This window comes from Nyctereutes procyonoides, unplaced genomic scaffold, assembly GCF_905146905.1.
Source record: "Nyctereutes procyonoides isolate TBG_1078 unplaced genomic scaffold, NYPRO_anot_genome, whole genome shotgun sequence".
NCBI lineage: Eukaryota > Metazoa > Chordata > Mammalia > Carnivora > Canidae > Nyctereutes > Nyctereutes procyonoides.
In genome coordinates, this window is record NW_026575141.1 from 5,256,720 (window position 1) to 5,276,382 (window position 19,663).

Here is a 19,663-nt window from a genome sequence, read left to right on the forward strand (position 1 = left end):
ACATTAAAAAAAAAGGATAGTTAAAACAATAAATATTCCATTTGAGAATCACAAGCCTGCAGTATTATAGTTGCTTATACTTTGTTTTTCTGATTCTTAGGCTTAAAAGTTTTTAGTCATCTTTTGTGGAGGGGTTGGTGCATCATATCAGTCATTAGACTGGAAATGAAGATAATGTTTAAATGTGCTTTAAGATACTATTATTTTGATTCCTTTTATGGTTTGGTATGAAGTTAGAGTATAAAGTACTCACAAAGTTATTTTTAGTCATATGTGATTTTCCCATAGAAAATCATTCTGAGGGCATCTGGGTGGCTCAGTCGGTTAAGTGTATGCCTTCAGCTCAGGTCACAATCCCAAAGTCCTGGGATCAATCCCTGCATCTGGCTCCCTGCTCAGTGGGGAGTGTGCTTCTCCCTCTAACCTCTACCCCTACCCCTCTTCTCGTGTGCTCTCTGTCTCTCTCTCTCTCTCTCTCTCTCTCTCAGATAAATAAAAACTTAAAAAACATTGTGATTTTTACAAAGTAAGGTAAAAGATAATATAATTTTTTTATAGAAATTCACCTTTATAATTAGTTTCTTTGGCACAATTATATTTGCCACAAAGTAAAACAATTTTTCTAGAAGTGCTAAAGCTCAATCTATGTGTTTTTAAAGCCTTTTCTGACTATAAGGAAGGAAGTATAGGGGTGCCTGGGTGGCTCAGACAGTTAAGCGTCTGCCTTCAGCTCAGGTAATAATCCCAAGGTTCTGGGTTCGAGCCCCACATCAGGCTCCTTGCTCAGCAGAGAGCCTGCTTCTGCCTTTGCATGCTGTTCCCCCTGCTTGTGCACACACTCTGACAAATAAATAAAATCTTTAAAAAAAAAAAAAAAGGGAAGCAAGTATAAAAGTGTCCACTTTAGAGAACCGTCATTGTCTTGATTAACATAGGCTGTTTTTACATAGTGACTCATCTCTGAGTATAAATAATGGTAGCTCTCTGAGCTTCATATTCTTTTTTATATTGCCGTATTCTTAATACTTGTATGGTCTTATCCACCAGTGGTTTTTAAATTGTACTGTGTGAAGGCCTAGCCATGAGGAAAGAATTAGAAGGTGAATAGCTAGTACCCAAGGCTCCCTTACACTATGTCAGTGAGATCAGCTCCTTTTGTATGTCTTATATATTGGAGTTTGAACACATTTCGTTTTCTAAGATGGTTCTTTTGCTTAAAAGGGGGGAAGGGGGCAGGGATATAAACCTCTGTTGTAAGAAATTAGAAGTTTTCCTTGAGTTTCAGATATGTAATCTCTATTGTGTGGTTTCTTTGTTAGATCCTGTGTTGGGCTATTTGATGAAGGGCCTGTGTGAAAAGCCTCTGGCTTCTGCTGCAGCCAAAGCCATTCATAACATTTGCTCTGTCTGCCGAGACCACATGGCTCAGCACTTTAATGGACTCCTGGAGATTGCCCGTTCCCTTGATTCCTTCATGTTGTCTCCAGAAGCTGCTGTGGGCTTGCTAAAAGGTATTTACTTCAGATGATAACCAATAACATCTCTAAGTCACTTCTGGGGATTATCTTCTACTAGTGACATCCCAGGTTTTCAGTTGCAGCATGCTTAGTGATGGACAAAGTTTGCCATTCCACTCAGGAGGGTGTTGATTATATATAGATGCATTCTTTAGAATATTTTAAGGCTATATAACTAATTCAAACTGCTTACAGTGTGTGTAGCACAGACCTAGAACCTAGATTTTGGGTTGGCAGTGACACATTTGAACTAAACATAGTTTCTTTTTGAGTTGGGGGAAGAATAAAAAAGACCAAATAGCATTGCCATACCAAAGCGGTAGTTGGAAATGGAAAGATAGTGTGTGATCAGTCCTGTCAGTAGAAACTTGGTCTCTTACTGGTCTTTAACCATTATGCATCAGCTTTACTTTCAGTGATTGCCTGTCTAGAGGCAAGGAGCCAGAGTGATGATGAAGTTCAGAGGAAGAGGAACTAGAGATATTAAAGCTAGGGAAGAAAAGACAAGAGACTTTAGCATGGTGGCTATTTTTAAATATTTGAAAGATTGTCCTATAAAAGAGGAAAAAGTTTATTTTATGAATAGGAGTTAGTTGTTGACATGTACTGGCTGTTAGAAAACACTTGAAGCTAAACTCTGAAACTATTGGGGTACCCTGTGAAGTGGTGAAATCCTATAGCTGATAAATAGAGGGAATTGAGGGTATATCAAATAAAAGATTGGGTAATACAACCTGTGTGGCATTATTTAAGCCTCTGTGAGTAAAAAACAAGTTAGTCTTGGCTAAGTTGGATGACCTTGTCTGTGAACTAAATGTTGTTATATTTATGACCAAGTTCCTTTCCAGCTAGTATATTTGCTGTTGTTGTTTCCCTTCATAGGCATAGATAATAAGGCATTGAAACAGAATCAAATATTCTTACTACTTAACTACTGAATTAAAAGGAAAAATCCTATTTAAGTTAAATTCCTCCCTCTGATTTTAAATAGGTCTAACTCATCCATGACTTATAGATTACCAGGAGAAATCATTTAGTTTTTTAATTCACATTTGAAGACTTATGGATTGATAACTGTTCTGTTGAATGAAATTTTGGGAGATTAGAAAAATCATAGTCCTGGATTTTTTTTTTTTTTTTTTTTACCTTGGAAAGGAACTAGGCTAATATGTAATTCTTTGGCTCTAAGGGGAGATGCTTTAGCATTTGATGAGGATTGTGACAAGAGGAAGGCTGAGTGAGAAGGGTTTGGGCCTTCTGTTCCCATTTTAAGCTAGGTACTTTTTTTTTTTAACCTATTGGCATTCCAACTTAAGATTTTATTTAATAAAAAAAGAGATGGGGGGAGACTTTTGCAACTATTTAAAAAATGAAAGAAAGGCAAACTTAACTTATTCTTCTGTTCAGAGCACTTATTTTACAGGCCCAAAGATCATACCTTACCTAACTCATAGATTCTGTTATGGTATAACTAGAATCAGACCTCTTAGGAAAAAACTGTCTCTGTTTCTCAAATTTATCTCATGAAAAGAATTGCCTACAGTACTTATCAAAAATAAAGGCTTTCCTTGACCTGCTAGATCAGAACGTCTGGGAAGTTTGAGAACCATTTTACTATGCTATATAAAAATAGCTTTGATACTGGCTTTGTGAGGAATTTTTTTAAAGTATTTGAAGAATTGGAAGGGGAGTTGTATTTAAACATCTTTAAACCCATAGGCTGAGGAGAGAGAATTTAATATTAACTTCAGTTGTGAATGTTAAGTGAAAGTGATTTCCTTGTCTAAGCCAAATAAAGAGAAACTAACCTAAATAACAAAATACTATAACTGAAAAAATAGTGCTGATCTTTTGAAAAGAATAAAACCAGCCAGCCTCTTCTCATAGCCAACTGATAGAGATCAATGAATTCCCTCAGTTGAACTTTTGTTTTATTTGTATTTTTCTTTGTCTTGCAGGGACAGCACTTGTCCTAGCCAGATTACCTTTGGATAAGATTACTGAATGCCTTAGTGAACTATGTTCTGTTCAGGTTATGGCATTGAAAAAGGTGAGTCCCAATTAAATAAGGGGCTTAGTGTGTGTGTGTGTGTGTGTGTGTGTGTGTGTGTGTGTGTGTGTGTGTGTGTGTAATGCTTACATGTTAGAAAGGAAAAGACGAAATTATATATTTACAGGTGATCTTTTATTTATGTATAGACAAGCCAAGAGAATGAACTAAAAAGTTACTAAAATTAGACAGGGGTGCCTGGCTCAGTTGGTTAAGTGTCTGCCTTTGACTCAGGTCATGATCCCAGCCTCCTGGGATCAAGTCTTCCATCAGGCTCCCTGCTCAGTGGGAAACCTGCTTCTCCACCTCCTTCTGCCTGCCACTCCAAGCACACAGAGAGTGTGCTTGCACTCTCTGTCAAATAAATAAAATCTTTTTAAAAAAATAAATAATAAAATTAATAAGTCTATCAAAGAAGCTGCATCCATGGTTTATTCTAAAATCAGTAGATTTTCACTATCAGTAATACCAGCTCTTCTCAAGTTACACTTGTAGTGCAGTAATAGAAGAATTTGACATAATGATTCTAAAGTTTATCTCTAATGATATCCTGCTAGAACTATTTAAGAAGTTTTAGGAAAGAATAAGAGGCAACTTACTTTATCTCTTAAAATATATTATGAAAAAAATATATATTATGAAGCCTTAGTCATTTTGAAGTGTTGTAACAGAAAGTGAAATAAAAATATGGATTATATAATAATGTTGTGTATGATCTGTATTATATAATGCATATAATGTCTTGGTATTATAAAAGTAAATGGTGGAAAAATAATACTGTTTTTCCACACCACAATGATCATATAGTAAAATGTTGTAATATGTAGTCTTGGCCATGATGCAGTAAGATAAAGGAAAGTAATTTGACAATATGAATTTAAAAGTAGTAACTATTGGGAATCTCTTATAAGGAAATAAGCAGAGATTGGGAGGGAGGTTGATGTATAGGGATGTATGTTGCAGTGTTTGCTGTAGGTATGTATGTGTAACAACAGAGTTTTATTATCTCTCTGTCTCTTCAGCTGTTGTCTCAGGAGCCCAGCAATGGCATATCCTCAGATCCCACTGTGTTCTTAGATCGCCTTGCAGTAATATTTAGGTAAGAAGGGAGACTGGTTGCCTGATTTGGGTTAACAGCTCAAATAAGACCATTATGTATTTTAAAAAGCATGTGTTTTTTCCGTAAACTTCCAAGTACTTCCTGTCATCTCTTCTGTTAGGAGACTGATAAGCCCATTACTGGAAATTTGGTGCAAAGACAAATTCTAAGACTTTATTCTTGATAGACCTTTGTCAAAAGATACTTTAAAATGTAATTAATTTTTTTAATCTCTAGATTGGTGATTATCAGACTTTAACATGCATAACAGCCATGTTATGAAATGGGTATCAAATGGGAGGGCTTATCAAAACAGATTGCTGGGTTCCATCCCCAGAGTATGATTCAGTTGGATTTGGGGTAGGATCCAATAATTTACATTTCTAATAAGTTCCCATGTGATGCTGTCATTGCTGCTTGCTATTCCAAGGATCACACTCCAGAACTGTTGCTGTGTATTGTAGGGGTGCAAAAAAATAATAAAGCCTTTTCATTGATCAGGTGAAATTAATCCTTCTTTGAAGTTCAAGGGAATCCTAATGATTAAAAAAAAATTTGAGTGACAGTGTTCAGAGTGATCCTTCCTGAGTTACATAATTTATTATTTGTCAGACCCATAGATATAAGTGGAATATTAGAGTAGTTGTGTAAAAGCCTATGTGGAATAAGTTAAAACTGAGGTGTTTTAGCTTATTTGTTCAACAGGTGTTTTGTTTTGTTTTTTTTTAATTTGGTGCAGTGTTTTTCTTTCTTTCTTTCTTTTTTTTTTTTAAGATTTTATTTATTTATTCATGAGAGACACAGAAAGAGAGAGGCAGAGACACAGGCAGAGGGAGAAGCAGGCTCCATGCAGAGTCTGATGTGGGACTTGATCCCGGGACTCCAGGATCAAGCCCTGGGCTGAAGGCAGGCGCTAAACCGCTGAGCCACCTAGGGATCCCCGGTGCAGTGTTTTTCTTGTATAATTATGATAGCCCTGTTACCTGACATTCTGAAAGTCCAGCCAGCAGTCCTTATTTCACAATAAATGGAATATCTGCAATAGATGGAAATCCCCCAATTTAAAGAAAATGAAATTTTTTAAAAAATTAAGATGCTGTTGAGTTTCTTGAAATTCAAGAATTTCTTTCCTTTAAAGAGGTTGGTAATCATACAGGGTTTTGTTTTGTTTTGTTTTTCCTGCTTTCTTTCAAATTAGTGGATTCTAGAACTAGAAAAGTATTTGGATTTGGCATATTGTGAGTGGGCCCATATTATATATCATTGGGTTCTGACTACAGCCATGAAAAACATATTGGGTAGGCTAGAATTTTTAAAGCTTTTGCCTTTTAAAGCTGAGACTGGAGCAGTACTTGGTTTCTTATAGTGGATTGAGACAACCTGGTTTTTAATTAATATTTTTTATTAATTTGGAAAAGTCTACATTTCTGGTTTTTAAAGAGAAAAAAATGAAAAAGATAATTATAGTGCTCCACAGCCCATGTAAGCCAGAGTTAGATTGAGTTGGCATATTCTAGTGGAAGTGGCTTAAAGGTGACCAAAAAAACAGCACAAGGGATGATTTAAACTATGTGCTTGTGTTTGTTTGACTAGAATAGAAGGAAAAGGTATTGAGTCATAAATAAGTTTATTATTTGGTATTCTTTATGTGATGACAGTGTTACTAAGTAAGCCAGCAGGATTCAGAGCTATGGCTCTTCAGTTAAGTTGCTCTTTTAATATTTTGGGTTGTTGTCTTTCCCCAGACACACCAATCCCATTGTGGAAAATGGACAAACTCATCCTTGCCAAAAAGTCATACAGGAAGTAAGTGCTTAACATGCCTGTGAAACAAGGCTTCCTTCCTTTTTCCTTATAAGGCTGTGGGTAACTAAAATGAGAAGATACTGTCTTTTAGGCTCACAGGAAGATTCAGTTTGTTGATACAGTTTAAGTTTCAATGAATAGAAGAGAGAACCATTCAAATAAATATTTTTTACTATAGATTTGATAAGAAAACAGACTGTGGGGAAATGTACTCAAAGCCCAGAGAAGTAGAAAGAGATTATCTATGTGAATCCTAGAGTTGCTAGGAGTAGGAGACCTGTGTAATACTAGCAAAATTTTTTTGACAAAGCCATTTATCCCTCATGGCTTTTGTTTCCCCAATGTAAATGTCCTTTTGCTTTTTTCACTGACAGTAATATGAGGATCAAAAGGCATGTTTTGAGAAGTGCTTTTCAGGCTTCAGTGGGAAATCTCCAAGTATACATTAGTGTTTGACAGTATCAGATAATCCCATTTCATTAGCTCCAGCCCTTTTGTTCAAAGTATTCCAACTCACAACTGTCTGTAAACATCTCTTCCTCTGTAACTCATACTAATTCTTTTCATCCTGAATTAGGAAGTCCAAAGTTTATCTTTTAGGGAAGTTAGTCATGCTTCTCTTCCTGTTCTATAGAGTCACTATGCTTCTCTTAAGAAGTGGTTGTGTTTTAGTGTTGGATAATGTATTGACCCTCTACATACTCAGATGCATGTGTGCACTCATGCACACAGATTGAGGCCACATGTTTTTCTATAAAGAAAGCTTTTTCCAAATTATTTGAAAACCAAATTAGATGTTACCAACTTGGAGCATTTTTTTCATCTCTTAATTGTTCATTGTTTTCTTTCTTGTGCTCTTTGACTTTTGACTCAGATATGGCCAGTTTTATCTGAGACTCTAAATAAACACCGGGCTGATAATCGGATTGTAGAGCGTTGTTGCAGGTGCCTCCGCTTTGCTGTTCGCTGTGTAGGCAAAGGATCTGCAGCCCTGCTGCAGCCACTAGTTACACAGGTAAGTTCTTCCTGAGAGGGAAAATGTACAGTGTATAGAATTTGAAGTAGGAGTCTTCACTTTTTTTTTTTTTAAGATTTATTTATTTGGGGGATGAGGAGAGAGAGAGAGGAGCATGAGCAAGGAGGAGGGGCAGAGAGAGAGGGAGAAGGAGAGAGCCTGACATAGGGCTTGATTCCAGGACCCTGAGATCATGACTTGAGCCGAAGGCAGATGCTTAACTGTCTGAGCCCCCAAGTGCCCCTGAAATAGGACAAAAATTTTGCTGATGAAATGGAATACTTGTGTTTATTAAATACAAACTCCAAAATATTTGAAGGAGATAAGTAGTACCTATGGTATGTTGTCTCTGAGGGAAACAGCCTATAATCTATTCTGTATAGTGAGAGTCTAAATAGTAACACATTCTGGCATGAAATTAGGAAGAGAATGACTTTAATGCTCAGCTTTCATGTACTAGCACTAAGCATTTTATACTAATTTTTCTTTTTAAAATGTGTTATGTCAAATTTTGCCATTTCTTGGCCCAAAGGAATTTTTTTCTAACTTGACCAGATTTGGTCACATAAGTCTGTTATTTGTCAAGAAATGTTTGACTCTTTTATAATCACCAAGATTGATACGCAATTATGATGGTGTGACTCACTGTATGAGGTTCTGTAAGATCACATTCACATCAAGAACTACTCTATATGAGATGCCTGTAATTAGTGACTGAAATCACTAAGTAATTTGATGTTAACCTTATAGCAGAGCCAGGACCAGATTGAAGAAAGGCACAAAATTGAAAGGCAAGGCAAAGTGTCAGCCTTGGTGTTTACAGGACTTGGAGTAAAGTGCCTTCTTAAGTTTTGCATCCATGCATTGAGGGAAAATGCACAGCTCCAGGTTGGGCCACCTCCTCAGCCTGAAGTGACCCTTCTCTACCTAGACAGTGTATCCATGATGCAGATTTTAAGGAGTTAAATATTCTGGGGAGCTGACCCTGACAGTGAGTGCCTCCTTAAATTCTGCACCCTGGTGCCTCATTCCTTTTTTTTTTTTCTTTTTAAAATTGTATTTCTTAAGTAAGCTCTACACCAAGTGTGGGGCTCGGACTCACAACCCTGAGATCAAGAGTTGGATGCTCCACTGACTGAGCCAGCCAGGCACCCTTGGGTACCTCAATCATAAGGAAGCACTCACCTTCAAGTAGGATCATGCTAGTGAAGTATCAGTTGGCATATGCACAGCCCTGCCTTCTTTATATTGTAGATTAGCTTAAAGTTTACATTTACTATACCCTGAGGACACTGTATATTTGTACTGCATGTATTTCCATCTTCAGTATGTATCCCCCTCAATGTAATACATTCTGGATCAAATGTAACTTATTTTAATGCCTCTTTGCTGTTAGAGGATACCCTCATGACTTTGTTTTTTTGTTGTTGTTGTTTTGTTTTGTTTTGTTTTTATTCCTGCTGATTATGTGACCAACCCAATAGAGTAGCACCTTGTATAGGAAGTGTGTTCTAAAATCAGTACACGTGAAAAAATGAAAAGTATTTTTTTAAATCCAAATTTCAGAAGTCAGTAAACCAGAACTATAATTGGCCTGTCACCTAGTTTTGTAAATATAGTTTTCTTAGAGATTGCCATGCTTATTCATTTAAGTATTCTGTATTGGCCATTTTTGTGCTACGGTGGCAAAGTTGAGTAGACAGGGCAGCCCTGGTGGCTCAGCGGTTTAAGCGCCGCCTTCAGGGCATGATCCTGGAGACCCGGGATCAAGTCCCACACCAGGCTTCCTGCATGGAGCCTGCTTCTCCCTCTGCCTCTCTCTCTCTCTGTGTCTCTCATGAATAAATAAATAAAATCTTAAAAAAAAAAAAAAGTTGAGTAGACAGATCATATGGCCAACAAAGTCTAAAATTTTTACTATCTGGCCCTTTAAGAAAAAGTTTACCATGGGATCCCTGGGTGGCTCAGCAGTTTAGTGCCGCCTTTGACCCGGGACGTGATACTGAAGACCCATACTGGAGACCCGGGATCAAATCCCACTTCAGGCTCCCTGCATGGAGCCTGCTTCTCCCTCTGCCTATGTCTCTGCCTCTCTCTCTCTCTCTTCTCTCTCTCATGAATAAATAAATAAAATCTCTAAAAAAAAAAAAGTTTACCAGCTCATGACTTCAATCATTCAAGTAGGGCATATAGTTTTGAGTATACAACACCAAACAGATTCATAGCTCCCATCATAGCCCATTCTATGGTATATGTTGATAAGAGTCAGTCACTTGTCTTTCAGCCCCCACCACATTCATTGAGATAAATTTATATAATAAAACCAATACACTTAGTTATACGTCCAACTCTTGATTTTAGCTCAGGTCTTGATCTCAGGATTCTAAGTTCAAGCCCTATGTTTGGCTCCACACTGGGCATGAAACCTACTTAAAAAATCAATACATGTGTTGTAATGGCATTTTATTTTATTTTATTTATTTATTTATTTATTTAATTTTATTTTATGTTATTTTATTTTAGATATTATTTATTTATTCATGAGAGACAGAGGCAGAGACATAGAGGGAGAAGCAGGCTCCCTGCAGGGAGCCTAATGCTGGGACTTGATCCCAGGACCCCGGGAGGATGATACTCAACTGCTGAGCCACCTAGGTGCCCCTGTAATGGCATTTTAAATAGATGAATATATAGATACCTTTTAATTTTTGGAGGAGAGTAGGGGGAAAACCCTAAACAAATCATTTAACTCAGGTATATATATTAACATTTTTATTCTCTTGAGATCCAGTTATCTTGATTAGAAACACTGTTTTTTACTGAAAAGTTTAAATAGAAGGGTTTAGGAGCCACTCAGAATTTAAACAGTGCTTTCACAGTCTCTTTCAGGATGAGAATAGTAGGCATTTTTAGCCCTGCTATAGCTATATATGCTTTTTTTTTTAAGAGTTAATCTTTAATGCAAATAAGAACAACCTTTAAGTTGTTAGGATATATGCTAGGATTTTGGAAATATATTGGATTCTAGCATCCTAATGGCTTCCAGCTTGAAGTATTATCAGCTCTCTTAAAATATTGTTTTGGGAAGATAAATGTCAAAGGCATAAAAGGACTCCAAAGAGAGTACTGGAAAATTATTGAAGAATTGAGCCCTCTCTTTGAAAAAATGTAGCCAGCAAGCTCTACAGTGTTGTCTCAAAGAGAAGAAACCAGTCTGTCTCTGAATTTCTTCATCTAAACAGTTTCCTAAGTTAATACTTTTTGGGGAGTAAAGAATTGAACTAACTGGTTTTTCCCTTGGCAGATGGTGAATGTATACCACGTACATCAGCATTCCTGTTTCCTGTACCTTGGCAGTATCCTCGTGGATGAATATGGCATGGAAGAGGGCTGTCGGCAGGGACTCCTAGACATGCTCCAGGTCTGTTTTTCTTGGGGAGTTTCTTGGAGGGACTAAAGGCTTAGCAGTTTGTTCTTCACCATGTTTTGAATTCTCTTGCTTCTCTGTGTTTATCCTCCAGGCATATTGATTACCTAATAACAGGGAGGTAGAAACTTTCTAGTTACTCTCTGGACAGTCATGCCTGGGAGAATGAGAGAGAGATTGGCCATATGAATGTAAGGATCAGGGGCACCTAATAATCTAGTACATAAGCAGTCTTACTTTCAGAAAGTTCTAAATTTTTTTAGAGAGCTAGCTGGGGGAAGGTGCGGGTGTGGGCAGAGGAAGACAGAATCTTAAGCAGTCTCCATGCCCACCATTGAGCTCAACACAGGGTTTGCTCTTATGACCCTGAGGTTATAACCTGAGCCAAAATCAAAAGTTAAATGCTCAACTGACTAAGCCACTCCAGTGCCCCCAGAAACTTCTAAAACTTTGAGATGACATCTATCTAGTTTCATCAACTAAAATTTATACCCTCAACCCTATCTGAAATATGCACTTCATATGTGAAAACTACATCAACTGAGAAAGATTTCTCTCTTCCTTTTCTTGATCTAATTCTCCTCAGAGTGTTTTTCTTTTCCCATCTGTACTTCCCCCACTTTGTTCCTTTTGTGTATGTTGTGATATTTAGCAAGTCTGAATGCTGTTGGATTTATGTACTAGCACTTATTTAAAATCTCTATTCTGTTTTAGGCACTGTGCATCCCTACCTTTCAGCTGCTGGAACAGCAGAATGGGCTCCAGAATCACCCTGACACTGTGGATGATCTGTTCAGGCTGGCCACCAGGTCAGTCCTTCTGAAGAGCAACCCTTACTTTATTGCTTATCCCCATCACTGCTTAGTCTTGTCATATAACACTTGATTGCTTCTCTATAAAATGAGGTTAGTGGAGTATAGGTAGGTTAATGATTCCTAGCCCAAAGTTAAATATGAACTGGAATATCCCTGTAAGTGAGGAAGAGGAGTTGGATGGGAGTGGGGGAAAGCAGCTGGGTTTCTATAACAAAGGAGGGAACACTCACAAGACAATAAAACCAGCTTGGCAAAAAACATTTGACTAGAAAACCTCTAGAATCCCCTCTAGTTTTAACTTTCTGTGCTGCTATGATGACTTGCTTCACTTCAGCTTTTTCCTTTAGGAGGCTTGGCATCTTTTAGATAAAATCATATTTCAGAGTAAAAAGTTTTTAAGATTTTAAGGTGCCTTAGAAATTAACTTGTTCTGCACTTTCTGGTTCTACCCTCAGCTTTCCACCCCAGTTACTGCTTAAATTCCTTCTACCAGTAACACTGACTATATTATTGCCAAACCTTTGAATTCCTTCTTTAGTCCCTAGGTAAGGAATTTGAACCAAAGCAGTAGTGAACATAAAAGCATTTAAAAATTATTTAAAATAGATTATTATATGTAATTATACATTTAATATATATCACTTACAATTGCAAAATAGTACTGACTGTTTCAGGATTGACTATTGAACGCTTTTTTGGTTAGTTTTTGGACAAGTTAGAAACACCTTTGTTTTTGTTGTTGTCATCATTGATATGAGAGAACTGTTGGGTAGGCTCTCTAGTCTCTGCTTTCCCACTGTGTGTTCCTTGAAAAACTGATCCCCAGAGATGCTCTTTGCACAAATAAGCATGGTAAAGTAAATTTGGAAAATATTGTGTCTTTTTTGCAGAGATTCTCCACGTACATTAAAGGGTCTGAGAAATCTCATGTGATATTAAGTGGAAAGTTTAGAGAGTTCCCATATACCCCCTGCCCCATACCACCCCACGCCTCCCTCAAAGTCCATAGTTTACATTAGGGTTTAGTCTTGGTAGTGTACCTTCTGTGGGTTTGGACAAATGTATAATGACATGTATCTACCATTTTCATATGAAATAGTTTTAATATCCTGAAAATTACTGTGTTCTACCTGTTGAGTCCTCCCTTACCCTTTGATGGCTAGCAACCACTGATCTTTTTACTGTCTCTATTCATAGTTTTGCCTTTTACTCTGGTTGCTTGTAGAGCCTAATCCTGTCATTTATACCTACCCTATCTTTCTACACCAGGTTTATTCAGCGTAGCCCTGTTACCTTGCTGAGAAGCCAAGTGGTCATCCCTATCTTACAGTGGGCCATTGCCTCTACTACCCTGGACCACCGGGATGCCAATTGCAGTGTCATGAGGTTCCTACGAGACCTTATCCATACAGGGGTAGCCAATGATGTAAGTATAAACATTGTACTTTATTTTGCAGCTCACTGCCTTTTTTATATCTCTTCTTCATTTCTTAGGGGAAAACCAGATTCTCCTTATTTGATATGTATTGGTAGGTACATACTGTTCACTAACCAAAACATTATTAGATTTAAGATAGACTCTACTAAGTGCTGTAAGCTACATAAAACAGTCTAAAAATATTTCTACTTCCATGTTATTTAGGTTTGGCTGAAGAGATAAATAAATATATAGATTTAAATAACAAAAGAAAAGCAGTATTTGATTGCCAGATGACTAATAAAAGTCATGATTGCCGTGAGATCAGAGGAGGGAAAGCTCTTTAGTCAGAAGTGGGTTGGGATTAGTTTCTGGAAGAAGCAGGACCTCAGTGCAACCGTCAGATATAGATAGAATTTGGATGGATTAGAGAGGGGGAGGGTAGTCTTAATTGGGGCATTAATATAGCCAGAGAAAGTCAGGATAGTACTAAGTATGTTAGACAATCAAAAGACCTGTTTGGCTGGAGTATATAATGGCTCACAAAATTTTCAAAGGTAGATTTGGCTAAATGGAATAGAATTGAAGGTAACAGAATGGTAAAGAAATAAGCAATTACAAAAAAATAAAAATAAAAAAAAAAAAGAAAGAAGCAATTACATGAATGGGCTAATTATTTAACAAGTTTGGTAGTAAAAGAAAAAGAAGAAAACTATATGTGAAAAGCAATTTATAAAAAAATCATTTTCTTTAAAGATATTAGAAGTATATGTATATTCAAGACTATAGAAAGGAAGAAAATAAGGGTTTGTTTTTTTGATAGAAAAGATTAGGTATCTGAGAGAAGTCTTTGATTTTTCAGTTGGTTTTATTTTATTTTATTTTTTTAAGATTTTATTTATTTATTCATGAGAGACACAGAGAGAGACAGAGGCAGAGGCACAGGCAGAGGGAGAAGCAGGCTACACGCAGAGAGCCCGATGCGGCACTCGATCCCGGGTCTCCAGGATCAGGCCCTGGGCTGAAGGTGGCGCTAAACCTCTGAGCCACCGGGGCTGCCCATCAGTTGGTTTTTAAAAAGGAAATAGACACTATTTTTCACAGAAAAAGAATTAAAATTGCTACCTATAACCATTAATCATTGTTTCTCTTCTGCTTTCTGTTCATGAAAAATCTAAGGGTTAAAGTTAGTCTCAGCTAAATTCATGCCCATTTCCTTGATACTAAACTCTTAATATTTTCTTCCTAATGACAGAACATTTTAGTGGTGTCTGTGAATCTAGCTGTTATATATACATTTCCTTCTCTAGGAAAGAGGAATTACTATTAGAGTGGAGATTTGAAATTAGAGCTTATTTTTGCTCTGTTTCCTTATAGCATGAAGAAGATTTTGAATTACGGAAAGAACTGATTGGACAAGTGATGAACCAGCTTGGACAGCAGCTTGTAAGCCAGCTGCTCCACACATGCTGCTTTTGTCTCCCCCCCTATACCCTACCAGATGTGGCTGAAGTACTCTGGGAGATCATGCAGGTTGACAGACCGGTAAGATCGTTTTCATGAAGAACCCATTCTCACAGTCCTAAACTTTAGTTCCTGGAGGCCGATTATAACTTTGAAAACAGCTCTATTATGGGGATCCCTGGTTGGCGCAGCGGTTTGGCGCCTGCCTTTGGCCCAAGGCACGATCCTGGAGACCCGGGATCGAATCCCACGTCGGGCTCCCGGTGCATGGAACCTGCTTCTCTCTGCCTATGTCTCTGCCTCTCTCTCTCTCTGTGTGTGACTATCATAAATAAATAAAAATTTAAAAAAAAAAAAAAAGGAAACAGCTCTATTATATATCCATGGAACCTATTCTAGGCATATTTCTAAGTTTAATTAATAGATGATGGGGCCTATAGAAGGCCAGTGATTCATTATTAGGTTTTTGAAAACATGTTGGTTTCACTGTCACAGGGTTTATATTACCTGAAGTGAATACTAAGCATTAAATTCAGTTTCTGTGGCTGGCCAGTGAGAAATTTGTTCACTTGTGTGAAGAGATGCCCATATATCAGTTATATAATGATACAGATGGATATATTCAAGAAGTAAATTTACTTCCAGCTCCTTAGATAGCACTGTATGGTTTTCCATGCTAATAAATCTAGCCAGGGCATTTGGGGATATAGAAGCAGAAAATTAGCTCACAATATACTCTTGGATTTTTTTTCTCCTTTGGGTTAATTTGCATCTTGTTTCAGTTATTTTATTTATTTTATTGTATTTTTTATTGTATTTATTTTATTTTTTATTTTATTTTTAATTAATTTATTTGAGAGAGAGAGAGAGCACAAGCAGTGGGGAGAGGCAGAGGGAAAAGAAGAAGCAAGAAACAGGGAGCCCAGTGCAGGGGGAAGGAGAAACTTAGCAGGGAACCCAATGCAGGGCTCGATTCCAGGACCCTGGGATCATGACTCAAGCTGAAGGCAGGTGTTTAACCCACTAAGCCACCCAGGCACCCCTGATGTTTCAATTCTTGATCCAGGTCATTTATCACCTGGGCAAGGAAGTTTTTGTTAGGTTATCCAGTAATTTAATTACTGGGCCACATGATCATAAATCAGGTTATATGTACTGCATGAAAGTTTTGAGCATAGTGGTAAAGTATATATAGCCTGTACATGATTTTTAAATAGGACTTATAATTTTTAATATTAATATAAAAGCAGTTCAGAAAAGTATAGAGTTGCTTCAGTTAAAGTGAACTGTCTTCCAGAACTACAGAAAAATCCAGATGCACAAGTTTATTGTAACTTTTAAGTCCACATGCATCTTAATGTTGTTTCCTGCTTTGTATCACTGATAATAGATGTTAGCTTCAACTTCAGCAGTTTCACAAAACAGATGTTACTGAGCCAAAGGTTCTGCCTTGGATTTGTGTATTCATCTCCAAAATTTAGTGATTAGTGTATGTTGTCCAAGTGAGTATATGCTTTACTTGATTTAAGACTTAATTATTTGTTTGAGAGAGAGCAGGAATGGGAGCAGCAGCAGCAGCAGACGGGAGAATCTCGAGCGAACTCCATGCGGAGCGTGGAGCTCAACGCAGAGCTCGATCTCATGACCATGAGACCATGACCTGAGCTGAACCAAGAGTTGGACACTTAACCAGCTGCGCCACCCAGGCACCCCTAATTCTTGATATATCAAACTCTTGAGACTTCTATGTGACTCTGGTTTCATCAGATAGCTCTGCAATTCTTCCATGTAAGCTCAAATGCTTCAGGAATGAATAGTGTCTATAGTTCCTGTTGCTAGTAGTTCATTATGTTCTATTTCAATCTAATATGGCTATATTTTTGTGTTTTCCTAAAGAAAGTACTCTGTGAACCCCTCAGGACCAAGTTTAATTCCAAAAGTCCTTGACATGAGAAGTGAAATTTCCATACTGTTACTTTTTTTTTTTTTACACAAATATACTTGGTTCCCAGGTAACAGAAAACTTATTATGTAAATTTGACTTTATTTTTTTAAAGTTTTCATCTTTAATGAAATGACCTTGGAAATGTACATTTCCATGACACCAGTAGTACAGTTTATGGAGTGACAGTAAGGTACACAGAATTACATCTGTAATTAATATGAATGCCAACATTTCAAGCAGTAATTTCTGTTATATAGCAAACAAAATCAAGAAAGCAACCATCAAACAAAAGAGACCCAGAGCTTCAGACAAGGCAAATCCCAGGATAGCATATGAAAACCGCTGCTGCTTCGGCAAAGGGTTTCTGGCATAACCAGTGATAAAGCTGCCAAAGACTGTTCCAATACCAGCACCAGAACCAGCCACTCCCACTCTTGCAGCACCTGCACCAATAAATTTGGCAGCAGTATCAATGTCTCTGCTGATTGCACTGGTCTGAAACTCCCTTTGGATTAGCTGAGACACACCATTCTGGGCCCGATTAAATACTGTAGAGTGCTCTCCAGTCCTAGCCTCTGGTCGATATACCACTGATGCAGAAATTGGTCTGTATGCAACTCTGGATCCAGCTCGGATCAGAACAGGGGTGCAAGTGAGCTTGGCGCAGGCAAACATTGTACACTCTTTGGGACGATGTGGCTGGAGGACCTGGGTGACAGCCGACGCGAGCTCCTCTCCTGCTTCCCTTCTTCCCCAGAGGCGGCAGACGGGGCAGCATAGGTCAAAAGAGTGGCACTAAACCTAACTTTATAAAAACATTCTTGGGGCCCGTGGGTGACTTTGGCAACTCCCTTAAGCTCAGGTAATGATCTCAGGGTCCTAGGCTCGAGTCCCATGTGGGACTCCCTACTCAGGAGTCTTTTTCTCCCTCTCCCTCTGGCCCTCCCCTCTGCTTGTATTCTCCGCCCCCCCCTCAAATAAATGGATTTTTAAAAATATTTTTAAAAAATAAAAACGAAAACATTCTGGATTTGTAAATCTATGGTTAAGTGCTAACAGAAGAATAAAATTAGAACCACACATTTAGGCAGGAACAGAAATGAAATAGCCATGGGCTCATAAGAGTTTACTATATATATAACCACAGAATGGTGGTCAAGCAATTTAAAAAGATTGTTTTCTATAAACATCAACTTACAGCTAAGTTTTTGTAAAGGAACCCTTACGTAAATTTGGGTTGTCCATACCCTGTAAACTGATTGAAATTCTCTAAGGATGTAAGTCCAAAGAAAATTTGCATTGAGCACTTTCTTAATTGTACCATTTTCAAAATTCAGCACACAGATTCTTCAATAGAAGATGGTGTATCAGCTTCGTCATGTGACTTGAATATACTATTAAACCCTTACCTCTCTTCCTCTCTTTCTTTGTTGGATACCCATCTGTGGCCATTTACTCAGTGTTTTCAACCAGATTTCTCAGATTCCTTTACTGGTAAATGATTAGACCCATTGTGTGCTAGCTGATTAGTTTTGCTTTTTAGTTTCATTTCTGATTGTTCCATTTGGGGCTATATTGTAAATTCACAGGCTGTTTTTGGATTCCAAAACTTTATCAATTAATGGTTCTTCCAGAATTTCTTGCCCCTGCTTGTTTTTATCTTAGTAGTATTGTCTTCTTTGGGAGCAATACTTGGAGAATTATGCAGTACTTCTTAAACATTGTAATGGAATATTTACTTTTGCTCCAGTTTGTTATCATAAATTAACATAATGGAATATATAATGTAAAGAATATAGTTATAAAAGGTTATTTTACTGCTGAAAACTATGACCAAAATATACACCCTACTTAAGAAAGGTTTTAAAAAAGAAAAAAGGTGTAGAAGGGACTCCTGGGTGGTCTACCAGTTTAGCGCTTGCCTTTGGCCCAGGGCATGATCCTGGAGTCCGGGGATCGGGTCCTACATTGGGCTCCCTGCATGGAGCCTGCTTCTCCCTCTGCCTATCTCTGCCTCTCTCTCTCTGTGTCTGTCATGAATAAATAAATAAATAAAATCTTAAAAAAAAAGAAAGAAAAAGAAAGGTTTAGAAAATTAGAGCTAACTCAGAAAAGAACAATTCAACTGAAAATAACCCAGAAGAAGTCTCTAGAATTTGATTTTTTAATTTGAAGAGGAAGGGAAGTAAGGGTAGGGGTAGACAGTTTTTGTGCATATGGAAGGTATAAAGAGAGAGACTGTGCTCAGATATAAAAAATATTATTTTACAACATTTTTTTAAAAGTTGTATTTATTTGAGAGTGAGAGAGTCTATGAGTTGGGGTAGGGACAGAGGGAGAAAGAGAATCCCAAGCTGATGACCTGTTTAGCGTTGGAACCCGACATGGGGCTCGACCCCATAATCCATCCGATCATGACCTGAACCAAAACAGAGAGTTAGGATGCTCAACCCACTGAGCCACCAGGCACCCCAATAATATTCTTTTAAATAGCAACCAGAGGGATCCCTGGGTGGCGCAGCGGTTTGGCGCCTGCCTTTGGCCCAGGGCGCGATCCTGGAGACCCGGGATCGAATCCCACATCAGGCTCCCGGTGCATGGAGCGTGCTTCTCCCTCTGCCTGTGTCTCTGCCTCTCTCTCTCTCTCTCTCTCTCTCTCTCTCTCTCTCTCTCTCTCTCTGACTATAATAAATAAATAAATAAATAAATAAATAAATAAATAAATAAATAAATAAATAAATAAATAAATAAATAAATAAAAAATAAAATAAAATAAAATAAACCTCTAAAAACTCTTTAAAAAAAAATAAATAAATAGCAACCAGAGTGAGCAACAAAATTTTCTGGCCCAGAGAAAAGGCAGGTATCACAAAGGAGTTGACTGAATAGTTGACCTTAAAATCCTTTAGACTCTGATTCATATTATATATATATTCTTTGACATGTTTACTTACTATACTTTTTGTCCTTGCTCTTTGTGGTACTGAACTTTTGCTGTAAGTTGCCTTTGATCATTGTACTAGAGTTTTCTGGCAGCTGTTTAATTTTTGAAATATTACAGAAGTTTAATGATAGGAACAGAACAATAGTCTCATCCAGAAGAGACTT

At 37.6% G+C, this 19,663-nt stretch overlaps 2 protein-coding genes across 3 annotated transcripts in view; one reads left to right on the forward strand and one right to left on the reverse strand.

Annotated features, from left to right (window-relative positions):
- The window catches only part of TNPO3 (transportin 3), an 83,029-nt gene that overhangs the window by 53,538 nt on the left and 9,828 nt on the right, over positions 1-19,663 (forward strand). For both annotated transcript variants that reach the window (XM_055307382.1, XM_055307383.1), the window contains 9 exons: positions 1,320-1,511; positions 3,476-3,567; positions 4,590-4,666; positions 6,412-6,472; positions 7,347-7,487; positions 10,792-10,908; positions 11,629-11,723; positions 12,999-13,155; positions 14,524-14,691. In XM_055307382.1, coding sequence (XP_055163357.1) covers positions 1,320-1,511; positions 3,476-3,567; positions 4,590-4,666; positions 6,412-6,472; positions 7,347-7,487; positions 10,792-10,908; positions 11,629-11,723; positions 12,999-13,155; positions 14,524-14,691 — 1,100 coding nt within the window. The remainder of the gene's footprint in view (positions 1-1,319; positions 1,512-3,475; positions 3,568-4,589; positions 4,667-6,411; positions 6,473-7,346; positions 7,488-10,791; positions 10,909-11,628; positions 11,724-12,998; positions 13,156-14,523; positions 14,692-19,663) is intronic.
- On the reverse strand, positions 14,698-19,203 carry LOC129498171 (ATP synthase F(0) complex subunit C3, mitochondrial-like). The gene has a single exon (XM_055307384.1). It carries the CDS (start codon positions 17,228-17,230, stop codon positions 16,805-16,807), a length of 426 nt encoding a protein of 141 aa, XP_055163359.1. The 5' UTR covers positions 17,231-19,203; the 3' UTR covers positions 14,698-16,804.

Coding starts and splice junctions, on each gene's coding strand:
- LOC129498171 (XM_055307384.1), bottom strand. CDS start 17,230: ATGTTTGCCTGCGCCAAGCTCACTTGCACCCCTGTTCTGATCCGAGCT.